The sequence below is a fragment of the Colobus angolensis genome, unplaced genomic scaffold, assembly GCF_000951035.1.
Source record: "Colobus angolensis palliatus isolate OR3802 unplaced genomic scaffold, Cang.pa_1.0 Scaffold130, whole genome shotgun sequence".
NCBI classification, from domain to species: Eukaryota; Metazoa; Chordata; class Mammalia; order Primates; family Cercopithecidae; genus Colobus; species Colobus angolensis.
The window spans coordinates 5,517,620-5,530,192 of NW_012114253.1; the positions used below are offsets into that span (position 1 = coordinate 5,517,620).

The window sequence follows — 12,573 nt, forward strand, 5'->3', positions numbered from 1 at the left end:
GAAAGGCGGAGCTTGCAGTGAGCTGAGATCCGGCCACTGCCCTCCAGTTTGGGCGACAGAGCGAGACTCTGTCTCAAAAAAAAAAAAAAAAAACCCCTGGGCAGATGTTTACATTTCACTTGCAAGATCTTTATTAATCTGCTAAATATCTGCAAATCACACCTTGGATTTTGCCAAGAAAATTCGCATGCAAGTAGGCACTTTATTCATGCACTGACCCCAAAGGTTGCATTTAATCAGCTAAAGACATAGCAGAGTCTCTCCCCTCACAAGCTCCTGCCTCTCCTTTCTCCCCATACAGGACGGGCTCTACGAGTGCATTCTCTGTGCCTGCTGTAGCACCAGCTGCCCCAGCTATTGGTGGAACGGAGACAAATATCTGGGGCCTGCAGTTCTTATGCAGGTGAGGTTCTCCTTAATTGCTTTAAGAGAAATTGATATTGAAGCATCCAGAAGTCCAAGAGGGCAATAGATTGCTGTAAGCCAGCCATTCTGAGGGGCCTGGTTTCCTTCATTGCCATCCAGTCCAAACAGGGTAATTGGTTGTATTGCATTCACTTGCTTTCGGTAAATCTGGGGCCTTGTCTGCAAATTGCCTTTGTTTCAGTGCAGTAAGAGTCACCCCAAGGGGTGGCAAACCATGCCTTGCAGATGTTTCAAATGTATTTCCGTATGCCTGGTATTCAGAGGCTCCCCGTCTCCCTCTCATAGGATTTGTAATGTAAGATTTGTAGTGTGCAAGCAGGGGAGAAAGCAATGTCTTTGAAGGGCAACTGCCCAGCTATGAGATTGGAAGCTATTTCCCAGCTAATGAAAGCCTGGATTTAGGGGTTGCCTAGAAAGAAAATAGTATTGGTGTTCACTGCAAAGAAAGTCACTGTCTTTGTTCCCAGAAAGCTTGTGCTTTTTTAGATGTGTGCTTTTCATAGTGTAAGCAACTCAAAAACCAACTTCTCTTTCTCATTTTCCCACAGAAAGAGAAGTTACAGGTTTGTGTGACCACATGAGCAGTATTGATTCCCAGCCATGTAAAGATTGAATAATGAAGTACACTCACACTTGTCACTTTACCAGCTGCTCCGAGTTGTTGGGGATGTAGAGGTCCTCTAAGTAACACTGCTAGAGCAGGTCCATGGTCATGTGATTAATTCGTTTCAGCTTCTGATTCAGGCTGCTGAGAGGGCTGTGCGAATTCAAAGAATCGTTAAGTGGGACAAATACTATCTGTAGACAGGTCTGTTAAATCATTCCTTTACTCAGAGACAGCGAGTCCAGCATGGGTAGGTGCCATAAAGACAGATAAGAGGGTTATATGATATAGTCCCTGCCTTCACCAAATTATAAGCTGGGTAGGAAGCTATTGAGCAACATGAAATAATTGGGAGATGATGCCCAGTGTGTATAATGAAGCACCCGGGTACCAGGTGCAGTATGGATCAAAGGTTTGCAGGGACCATTAATCAAGTGGAGCTACACGTGTTGGGAACCTTTCCTTGAAAGATGGACAAGAATTAGAGTGTGGAGATGGGGCATCTAAGCTGAGTGAATTCCCTTTCCTCTGCACTCCCAGAGCTTTGAGTTGAGCCAGGGTACCGCTTTGGCCTGTTGATGGCAGCTCAGCTAATCAGTCCCTGGTTTTCCAGGCCTATCGCTGGATGATTGACTCCAGAGACGACTTCACAGAGGAGCGCCTGGCCAAGCTGCAGGACCCGTTCTCTCTATACCGCTGCCACACCATCATGAACTGCACAAGGACCTGTCCTAAGGTACATAGGGCTGGTGACCCTCAGCTCTGCCTCAGAGCTGACATGCCAGAGGTAGCATGTGCCCACAAAGAGGCAATTGGTGGAGAGCAACCCTAGTCACTTGAGATGAAAAGGGAGCAGCATGTGCCTGTCCCTTCAGTGTGAACCTAGGGGCTAGTTTGGCTCTTGGTTGCAAGGAGTAGACTGACTCGGGCCACCTGAGGAGCAGGCTTTATTTGTGGGCTACACAGGGACATTGTGAGCGTTAAGGATGCACAGGAACCCATGAGCAGGTACCTGCGTTCAGCCTGACTTCATAGGAAACAGAAAGCAAAAGCCATCGGAATGCGGGCAGCTGTGAGGACTACATTTCTTCTCCATCTCTTTCTTGCAGTGTCGGCTGCTAATCTGCTCTGCTCTCCAGCAGCCTGTTCTTTCCTTCAGCTCTGTGGAGGTTTTCTCTCACTCAAAGCTCTGGCTTTCATTCCTCTTCCTGCTTGCATTTGCTGCTGCTTTTGGCTCTCTCTGGCCTGGATTCTGCCTCCCAGCACACTTCCAGCTTCAGCCACCTGCCATCTGCTCCCAGCACTTCTCAGCACAGGTTCCCAAGAGGGTGTCACAATGGCCCAGCTCAGCTTCTCATGCCTGTACATCAGAGGCCACAGCTGGCTACAGACTGGCTGCCCTTTGGCCAGGTTCTGTCTCAGTCTGTTTTGTGGTACTATCACAGAATTTCACAGACTGGGTAATTTATAAAGAAGTTTATGGCCAGGCGCAGTGGCTCAAGCCTGTAATCCCAGCACTTTGGGAGGCCGAGACGGGCAGATCATGAGGTCAGGAGATCGAGACCATCCTGGCTAACACGGTAAAACCCCGTCTCTACTAAAAAAATACAAAAAACTAGCCGGGCATGGTGGCGGGTGCCTATAGTCCCAGCTACTGGGGAGGCTGAGGCAGGAGAATGGCGTAAACCCGGGAGGCGGAGCTTGCAGTGAGCCGAGATCTGGTCACTGCACTCCAGCCTGGGTGACAAAGCGAGACTCCGTCTCAAAAAAAAAAAAAAAAGTTTATTTGACACACAGTTCTAGAGGCTGGTACTGGCATCTGACAGGAACCTTCATGCTGTATTACCCCATGGCAAAAGGCAGAAGGGCAAGAGAAAGGGAGCCCAAGCTCATCCTTTTTTTTGAGACGGAGTTTCGCTCTTGTTGCCAAGGCTGGAGTGCAATGGCACAATCTCAGCTCACCACAACCTCTGCCTCCCAGGTTCAAGCGATCTCCTGCCTTAGCCTCCCGAGTAGCTGGGATTACAGGCATTCCCCACTCATGCCCGGCTACTTTTGTATTTTTAGTAGAGATGAGGTTTCTCTGTGTTGGTCAGGCTGATCTCGAACTCCCGACCTCAGGTGATCTGCCCACCTTGGCCTCCCAAAGTGCTGGGATTACAGGCGTGAGCCACTATGCCCAGTCCTTCGCATCCCTTTTTTTTTTTTTAAAGACAGGGTCTCTGTTGCCCAGGCTGGGGTGCAGTGGCGCAATCATAGCTCGCTTCTGCCTGGAACTCCTGGCCTTAAGTGATCCTCCTACCTCCTGAGTAGCTGGGACTAGAGGCACACACCACACCTGGCTAATCCAAACTCATCCTTTTATCGGGAACCTACTCCTGTGATGATGGCCATCCATTGGTGAGGGCAGAGCCGCCATAACCTAATCACCTCTGAAAGGTCCCACCTCTCAGTACCGTTGCAGTGGGGATTAGGTTTTCAACACATGAGCTTTCAGGAACACACTCAAACCATAGCAGGTGTGAGCCCTGGTCCAGTCAGCCTTGCCCAGTGAGCAGGGAAGGGCCAGGGCTGTGTGGTTCAGAACATGGCTGCCTTCTGAGCAAAGACTGTGGGCGAGTGATTTCACTTAAAAGTTGCAGTGAGTCAGTGGACAGCAAGGTGGAAAACTGTAGGGTGGCCAGTTACCAGTAAAAAAAAAGATTACATCATGTATTTGAAAACATAAAGTCCAAGCTGTAGAATTCACTTGTGATTTTTTTGCCTGGAAACCCTCTGTGTTTCCAGTGGCCTCGCCGGGGGAGCCCCCAGGCTCCAGCTCTCCGCTATTGCCTGGGCTTCCATCTGGGTCCTGTCCTCAGGACTGTGGTTTGCCATGGTTGCGCCTGTGAATAGCTACTGACCTCTGAGGCAAGTTATGCTATGAAAGCGCTTGGAACAGTGCCTGGCATAGAGTAAGCACTCAATAAATGTCACCTTCTGTTATTTTTTTAAAAACATGAATACTGAGCTTGTCTGAGACAGAGACAGCATCTTCAGTGGTGGGGCCTGGCTGTGTACTTCTTCAGAAGCTCTGCAAGTGACTCTAAGGTGCATTCCTGGTCACAAACCTGTGCATGGAGGGAATGGCTGCAGCAGACAATGAGACAGCCAAGAACAGGTTCTCTGTGCCTTGCCCTCCCTTCTATAAAACGGCTGGAAGTTGGGACTGAAACATAGACATAGGCCGATCATGAAACTGGAAGGGACTTGAGAACCATCAAGTTTAACCCCCTTGTAAAGATGGGGAAATTGAGCCCCAGGTAGGGAGGGGAGTGACTCGCCCAAGATCACTGTCAGGTCAGTGGGGAGGTAGGACTAGAGTTAGACCATCTGCCTCCCCATCCAGTGCTCTTTCTTCCTGCATGGATTGGGTATGTACCACCTTCTAAGTCTAAACACCTTACTGACCCTGTGGGGACCGGAAACACGCAGGTGGTTCCAGATTGAGAAGGCTATACAGTGAAAAGTCTCCCTCCCACTCCACCCAGCCACCTCCCTAGAAGTCAGATTCTTGTGTGAACTTCAGAGGTATTTTATGCTGCACACAAATGCATATGTGTCCTCTTCTGCCTTTTTTATATCACACTTATCTGTATTTTTTCACCCATTATATTTTGGAGATTATCCCATGTCAGTATATGAAGTGTGTCTTTTTGACCAACAGTCTAGACAATATAGTGAGATTCTATCTCTACAAAAAAAAGTTTTTATTTATTTATTTATTTTATTTTATTTTATTTTTTTGAGACGGAGTCTCGCTCTGTCGCCCAGGCTGGAGTGCAGTGGCCAGATCTCAGCTCACTGCAAGCTCCGCCTCCCGGGTTCACGCCATTCTCCTGCCTCAGCCTCCCGAGTAGCAGGGACTACAGGCGCCCACCACCTCGCCCAGCTAGTTTTTTTTAATATTTTTTTAGTAGAGACGGGGTTTCACCGTGTTAGCCAGGATGGTCTCGATCTCCTGACCTCATGATCTGCCCGTCTCGGCCTCCCAAAGTGCTGGGATTACAGGCTTGAGCCACCGCGCCCGGCCAAAAAATTTGTTTAATTAGCCAGTTGTGGTGGCATGCACCTGTAGTTTTAGCTACTTGGGAAGCTGAGGCCGGAAGATCACTTGAGCCAGGAGTTCCAGGCCACAGTGAACTATGATCACACTTCAGCCTGGGTGACAGAGCAAGACCCTGTCAAAAAAAAAAAGTATCTTCTTTCTCTTCTTCTCTCAAGATCTCTTTTCTTTCTTTCCTTTTCTTCTTTCTTTTCACAACACTTTAGGGGGGTAGACTTATCCTTCTAAAATGAGGGAAGCCTTCACTAACGTCAGATAAGACCTTGTCTCATTTTACCAAGTACTTGCTTGTCTCCCTTGCTGCTTCAATGAGGGTGGCATTCAGTGGGTTTAATTATTATGCCTCCTGCAAAGCAGATGTTAACAGCTGTAGGGGCAAACTGCAGCTAACACCAATGGTATTGGACAGTTGAACTCATCCTGGTTTTACAAAGGGTTAATAGGGTCATTTCTTCCACGTACCTTTGAGAGCTGGTATATGCTGATTTCTGCTGCTGCCGATTTAATAATAATGGTGATGATGTAAAAGATGTAGAGATGTCTGGCTGATTTTGACATTGGCCTGTAGTCCTAGAAGAGACACTATCCTGGGTGTCTTTGAGCAGTCAGAGAGTGCAGCTCTGCCCTGGGCCTGTTTGCCTGTTAGGTAGAAGAGAACCCTTAGCCCAACCCCTGTGATTTTGAGGGACTTGATTTGCATTCACTTTGCTTTGACACTGAACTAGCTGAGGAAGGAGTTTCACCCAAGATCTTGGGTTTTCCCATTCAGTTTCAGTTACCATTTGTTATTGATTCTCTTCTCTTTTTTAAAGGGTCTGAATCCAGGGAAAGCTATTGCGGAAATCAAGAAAATGATGGCAACCTATAAGGAGAAGAAAGCTTCAGTTTAACTGTTTCCATGCTAAACATGACTTAAAACCAGCTCAGAGCTGAACATAATTTATATCTAATTTGAGTTCCTTTAAAGATCTTGGTTTTCCATGAATACAGCATGTATAATAAAAATTTTAAGAAATAAATGTTATTATACTTTATTAACAAAAAAAAAGAACCCTGTTCCTTTACTTGCTACAGAAGAATGTGAAGGTGCCAGGAGTCCCTGTCCTTGGAGAGATGGACAGGGTTCCAGAGCTGAGCAGAGGTGGGGTACCCTAGCTAGAAGGAAGTGATGAGGCGTGGAACTGACATCAGACAGGGCCTGCGGCTTGTTCCCAGCTTTGCCGCTCACCAACTGGACAACCTTGGACAAGTTCCTTCACCTCTATGCTGCTCCATTTGCCCATCTGCAAATGGGATCCATAATTGTGCCTACTTCATCTGGTATGAGAATGCCTGGCACTTCCTCTGAACACTCAGTGTTAGTGTTCTATGTCATCCCAGTTTCTATAGTTTTCAGTACCAGAATTACTGAAAACTAAATCTTGGTAAGTCTTTGGATGCGTTGGTGAGGCCAGGTTTGAGATTCCTCCAGCACAGAGCAATGACCCTGATCAGCTGTGAATCCAGTTAGTTCCACAAAGGACCTCGTGGGGCTTCTCACTGCAAAATGAACTCCACAGCACCACTGCCTTGGCTGGGAGGCTCACTGCACAGCCGGGTGTGGTGGCTCACGCCTGTAATCCCAGCACTTTGGGAGGCTGAGGCAGGTGGATCATTTGAGGTGAGGAGTTCGAGACCAACCTGGCCAACATGGTGAAACTCTGTCTCTACTAAAAATAGAAAAATTAGTCGGGCAGTGGTGGCACGTGCCTGTAATCCCAGCTACTTGGGAGGCTGAGGCAGAAGAATCACTTGAGCCTGGGAGGTGGAGGTTGCGGTGACTGAGATCACACAACTGCACTCCAGTTTGAGCAACAGAGTGAGACCCTGTCTCCACAAAACAAAAAAGCAATGCAAAAAAGGGGAAAGGGGGAAAGTAAAAATGGAAGCTCCTCCAAACTCATCCCCTGTTGACAGCTTAGACATTTCCTTCCACACCCTACGTTATTACAGATAGGCAGCATATTTAAAACTTTCTCCCTTCAAAAGTAAGGCACCGTAGAGCCAGGAGCTGTGGCATGTGCCCCTAATCCCAGCTACTCGGGAGGCTGGGGCGGGAGCATAGCATGAGCCCAAGAGGTTCAGGCTATGGTTTGCCATGATTGTGCCTGTGAATAGCTACTATACTCCAGCCTGGGCAACATAGTGAGACCCCATCCCTTAAAAAAAAAAAAAAAAAAGCTTGGCACAGTGGTTTACACTTGTAATCCTAGCACTTTGGGAGGCCAAGGTGGGAGGACTGCTTAAGGCCAGGACTTCAAGATCAACCAGGCCAACATAGTGAGACCCTGTCTTTTTTTTTTTTTTAACCTATTCAAGATTTAAAGAAAAATAGGGTACCCTGTAGTCTGCCAGCAGCTTTCTATTTTTACCTCACATAGAAGGGACTTCAGTGCTAATAAAGACCTACCTTAATCTGTGTGTATGTGTATGTAAAAATTTTTGGAACTACAGCTTAAGAGCACTGTGGCATGGGTGTGCCCTTACTTCACCATTCCCCTACTAAGGCACATTCGGGTGGTCCCTATTCACCTTTTCACCCAAGGGTGCTTTTTTAAGTTGTAGCTGGAAACCTCAGGATCATCTGGAAAACAAAAGCTTCATGCATCCTGAGGCAAGCAGCTGAGAAAACGTGTGACTCACCGAGAATGAGCCTTAATGAGCATTTTCTGGCTTAAAAGGGGTTGATTCAACAAGCATTGTCCAGGCATTATGGAAGGTGAGGTGCTGGGGACAAGGATGAACAAGATTTGTTCCCTCCTGCCACCTAGGAGCCAAGGTCACAAAGGAAAAAGGAACAAACATCAGAAATTTTGAGAACAGGACCATGTACCCTTCACTACAGCATCTTGGAATTCTTGACGGTCTCAGTGAGACACATGGTACACGGCCCTGTGGCGTTGAAGCCTCAGATTGTGGAGTGCAGCTGGCTTCTTGAAAGACAGTGGAACCTGAACTGCGGGCCATGTCTGTGGATAGCTTCTGTTCCCCAGCTCAGACCTAATGGCTTTCTATCAGCCTGGGGAAAGGTCACATTCCTTGGATTCATGGATACTTTGACTTGGCTTCTAATCTCCAGATCTGTAAGAAAAGATGGGTTTTTCTCATGAATGACCTATTTATTCATTCATTCATTCATTCATTCATTCATTTATTGGAGTCTCTCTCTGCCACCAGGCTGGAGTACAGTGTTGCAATCTTGGCTCACTGCAAACTCCACCTCCCGCATTCAAGCGATTCTTCTGCCTCAGCCTCCCAACTAGCTGGGATTACAGGCGTACCCACCACACCCGGCTAATGTTTGTATTTTTAGTAGAGACGGGGTTTCACCGTGTTTGTTGGGCAGGCTGATCTCTAACTCAAGCGTTCCACCTGACTCGACCTCCCAAAGTGCTGGGATTACAGGTGTGAGCAAGCACACCCTGCTTCTCATGAACAACTTAATGCCTTGTAAAGATGGGTCCACAACAACTGCTAAGAGGCAGGATGTAGCTTGGGAGTTGCCACTTCAGATCAATGTCATCAGAGGCTGGGCTGACTCTGATGGTCACTCTCCACAATTGAACTCCAAGTTAAATTGGTATATGTTATCAACTGATAGTTTAGTTTACTGCTTATTTAATCTTTCATTGAATTGGAGACAAATGTTCTATTGAAACAGTCACAAAGGCTTTTCCAGTAAAACTGCAGACCTGTGCAGGGAACACAACAGTATTTTGTCCTGTATGTTACTTCTGTGCCCAATGTGCCTTCATTTACGAGATAATACTTCCAGCTTGGCTCTGTGGCTCACGCCTATAATCCCAGCGCTTTGGGAGGTCAGAGGATTGCCTGAGCCCAGGAGTTAGAAGCTGCTGTGAACTATGACTGTGCCTCTGCACTCCAGCCTGGATCACAGAGCCAGAACCTGCCTCTAAAGAAATTAAAAATAAAAATAGAATTTCGTAGAACTGAAGCCAGCCATGCCTTCTTACCTAGCTCTGGACATGTTGAACATCTGTGACTCTATTTTCCTGTCTGTAAAATGGGAATTAACAGCATTCCCTTCTCAGAATTATGGTTGAAGTCTAAATAAGAGTAAATGTGAAAGCATCTTGCCTGCAAGAGAGTAAATGCTCCATAAACTCAAGTGAACGGATTTGTCTTGAGTACCTACTATCTGAAAGACTCTCTAGTACCTACTATCTGAAAGACTCTCTTGCAGCTCTAGGAGGCTGCAAGAGTAATCCCTTCCCAGCCCTCTGGAGTTGACAGCTGGTATATTTCTGACATGACTGGCCAGAGCTAGAGGCCTCCCTGTTGGGAGGATGGTTTTTCCGTGCAAGGCTAATATTGCTTATTTCTCATCTCTCCTGTCACATTGCTCAGGGCAGGGAGGGACTCCCATTGGTCAAATTCTCTTCAGGCCCCTTCCCTTTCTGGCCCCAGGATAACTACCATACAAAGTGCTAAAACTCAGCCGGGCACAGTGGCTCACTCCTGTAATCCCAGCACTTTGGGAGACCGAGGTGGATCTCTGAAACCCAGGAGTTCGAGACCAGCCTGGGTAACATGGCAAACCCCATCTCTACAAAAAAAAAAAAAACAGAAAAATCAGCTGGGCATGATAGTGCTCAACTGTAGTCCCAGCTACTCAGAAGGCTGAGGTGGGAGGATCACTTCAGCCCAGAAGGTCGAGGCTGCAGTGAGCTGAGATCACGCCAATGCACTCCAATCTGGTAGGCAGACAGAGACCCTGTCTCAAAAACAAACACAAAAAAAAGAAAACTGAAACCCCACTTTACTGTGTGTCTAGATAGCCATAATCTTAGCAACAGGATTTACTAGGTGAAAAAAATCCTTTTGTTACAAACATCTGGTGAAACTAGAGAAATCGAAAAGTAAAACAATGCTCTGGAATAAACTGGCCCAAATTAGTGATTTCTCAAGCTTTTTGCCACATTACGCCCTGTGCATCGGCTCCCAAGAGAGCCACAGCCTAGAAGGGAAACTGTTCAGTCGGTTCTCGCCCATGTGGGACTGGAAATTTCAGACACGGTTATCCGGGAAGACAACCTGGGTCACAGACCTCCTCAATGACCACACACCGAGAGCCACTTCCCTAAAGGTAACCCCAAGCAGATGGCAGGGCCTCCCACATCCTCTGTGGTTTGGAAGGAAGCTTCCTCTGGCCTCCTGCCTCATTAAGGAGAAGAGACGAGCTGCAGGTGTGGCTCCTTCCCAGCTGGCTCAGGGAGTAGAGCCCCTTTAAGGCCAAGCAGCCTTAGCAATAAAAAGAATGAAGGGGGCACCCTTGCAAGGCAGTCTCCCATACAGTCCCCAAGTCCTCTGCTTTTTTATTTTTTTATTTTTATTTTTTATTTTTTAGAGGGAGTCTCACTCTGTCGCCCAGGCTGCAGTACAGTAGGTTCACTGCAACCTCTGCCTCCCAGGCTCAAGCAATTCTCCTGCCTCAGCCTCCTGAGTAGCTGGGATTACAGGCGCGCACCACCACACCTGGCTCATTTTTGTATTTTTTAGTAAAGGTGGGGTTTTGCCTCATCGGCCAGGCTGGTCTTGGACTCCTGACCTCAGGTGATCCACCTGCCTCAGCCTCTCAAAGTGCCAGGATTATAGGCATAAGCCACCACACCCGGCCCCTCTGCTTTTCTGAAGCCTCTCATCCATTGCCAGGATCTAAAGCAAGCAGCTGGCTTCTACCAAGTTCCTGCCATCTCATTTCATCCTCTCCATGACTTCCATTTTGTAGGTGGGGGGGAGAGGCTTAGAGAGGGAAAGTGACGTTTTAAAGCTCACACAGCTAGAAAGCAACTCACGCATCCATGTCTTTCTGATGCCAGAGCCCAGCCCCTTGCCACCGTACCATACTACCTCTTGCCAAGGCCACCTGGGCTAGCCATTTCCAAGCCCAGCCTTCCTGCTGCCCTGGGGGCTGGGTTCCTGCCAGAAATTGAGCTAAGCCCTGGGGGAGGACATGGGAGTTCTGAAAAGTTAAGCAGCCTGCCTCCCCTGGAAGTGTCACCAGAAGATGAAACAACTCTTGTCACCTGGCCCAAGGAAGCCAGTCCCACGCCCCAGGTGGTCAACAGGAATGGCCCCCAACCGGCTAGCTCGGGCAGCCTGCCCCAACTGAGTAAATGGCTCCACTGGCACCCAGCTGCTCAGGCCAAAACCCTGAGAAGCATCTTGAATTCCACACATTCCTGCACCCCCACATCCTATCCACCAGCAAGTCTTGCCAATACGTGTTCCTGTACCAAATAGTCACTGGGATCTTGCTATGAATCAGGTGCTGCTTTCCCTCCTGGGGTCTATCCCCTACCCACACCCTAACCACCATCACAGCTGTGTCTCCTTCCAGCCCCTTCCACAATAGGGATCGTTGGAGTTTTCCTTTCCTTGACTAGGGCTACTTCTTAGTAGACAGCAGCCTCCGCAGGAACAAGGGCATCTCTGTTTTGTTCATTCGCACGCTCCTGGCTCCTAGAGCGGTGCTGGCACTCCGTAAGTTCATCCTGGACAAATGACTGGTGATCCTGCCCAAGTCTATCCTTGGCCCTAACGTGAACCCTCCCTTGTTTGCCCTGGGATCTCACAGATCCACTCTCCCCTTTGGAGCTCCTCTGTCCAGAGGTCCTGGAGACAGGGAGCACTATGCCTGTGCCTGTCACTATGGGGTAGCAGGATAAATGCTGCACACAGGTATGACATCTCTGGTGCCTTTCGGGGTCTCCATGAATCCCCTCAGTGCAGGTGTGTGTACAGGTCACGCTGTGAGGCTTCTCTTTCTCTGGCATTTCAAGGCCTCCAGTGCATCATGGCAGACTCTCCCTGGGTCTCTGTAGAGGCACATCTGACCCTGTGAATCTCTGGGCAGGTGTGTCTTCCTTCTCTGCATTCATCAAGCAGCATCAGGCACTGTCTCAAGTGCTTGATACGCATTTTCTTTTCTTTTTCTTTTTCTTTTTTTTTTTGAGACGGAGTTTCGCTCTTTTTGCCCATGCTGGAGTGCAATGGCACCATCCCGGCTCACAGCAACCTCCACCTCCTGGGTTCAAGCGATTCTCCTGCCTCAGTTTCCCGAGTAGCTGGGATTACAGGCATGCGCCACCACACCCAGTCGACACGCATTTACTTGTGTGATCCTCGCAGCAGTTCTCTGTGAAGCAGGCATTGCTATCCTACAAGTTGGGAAAAGAGGGCCAGAGAGGATCAGTGACTTGCTCACGGTCGCATGGCCTGGAAGACATGGAGAGCTGGACCAGCACGCACAGTCCCTAGCCACCGGGACATGCAGGGGGCTGCCTCCGTGAGGTGTGTGTCTCAGGTCGCCCCGCCCCCGGTGTGTGCCGAGGAGCCGGCGGGGACTACAAGTCCCGGCATCCCGGGCGCGGGCGTG

General features: G+C 48.5%; 1 protein-coding gene across 1 annotated transcript in view; it reads left to right on the forward strand.

The window, feature by feature from the left end:
- Positions 1 to 6,169, forward strand: part of SDHB (succinate dehydrogenase complex, subunit B, iron sulfur (Ip)) — a 37,100-nt gene extending 30,931 nt beyond the window's left edge. Inside the window, exons 6-8 of the mRNA XM_011934057.1 lie at positions 302 to 403; positions 1,644 to 1,766; positions 5,948 to 6,169. Of these exons, the coding sequence (XP_011789447.1) occupies positions 302 to 403; positions 1,644 to 1,766; positions 5,948 to 6,025 (303 nt within the window). The 3' untranslated portion in view covers positions 6,026 to 6,169. The remainder of the gene's footprint in view (positions 1 to 301; positions 404 to 1,643; positions 1,767 to 5,947) is intronic.
- Positions 6,170 to 12,573: the final 6,404 nt, after the last annotated feature.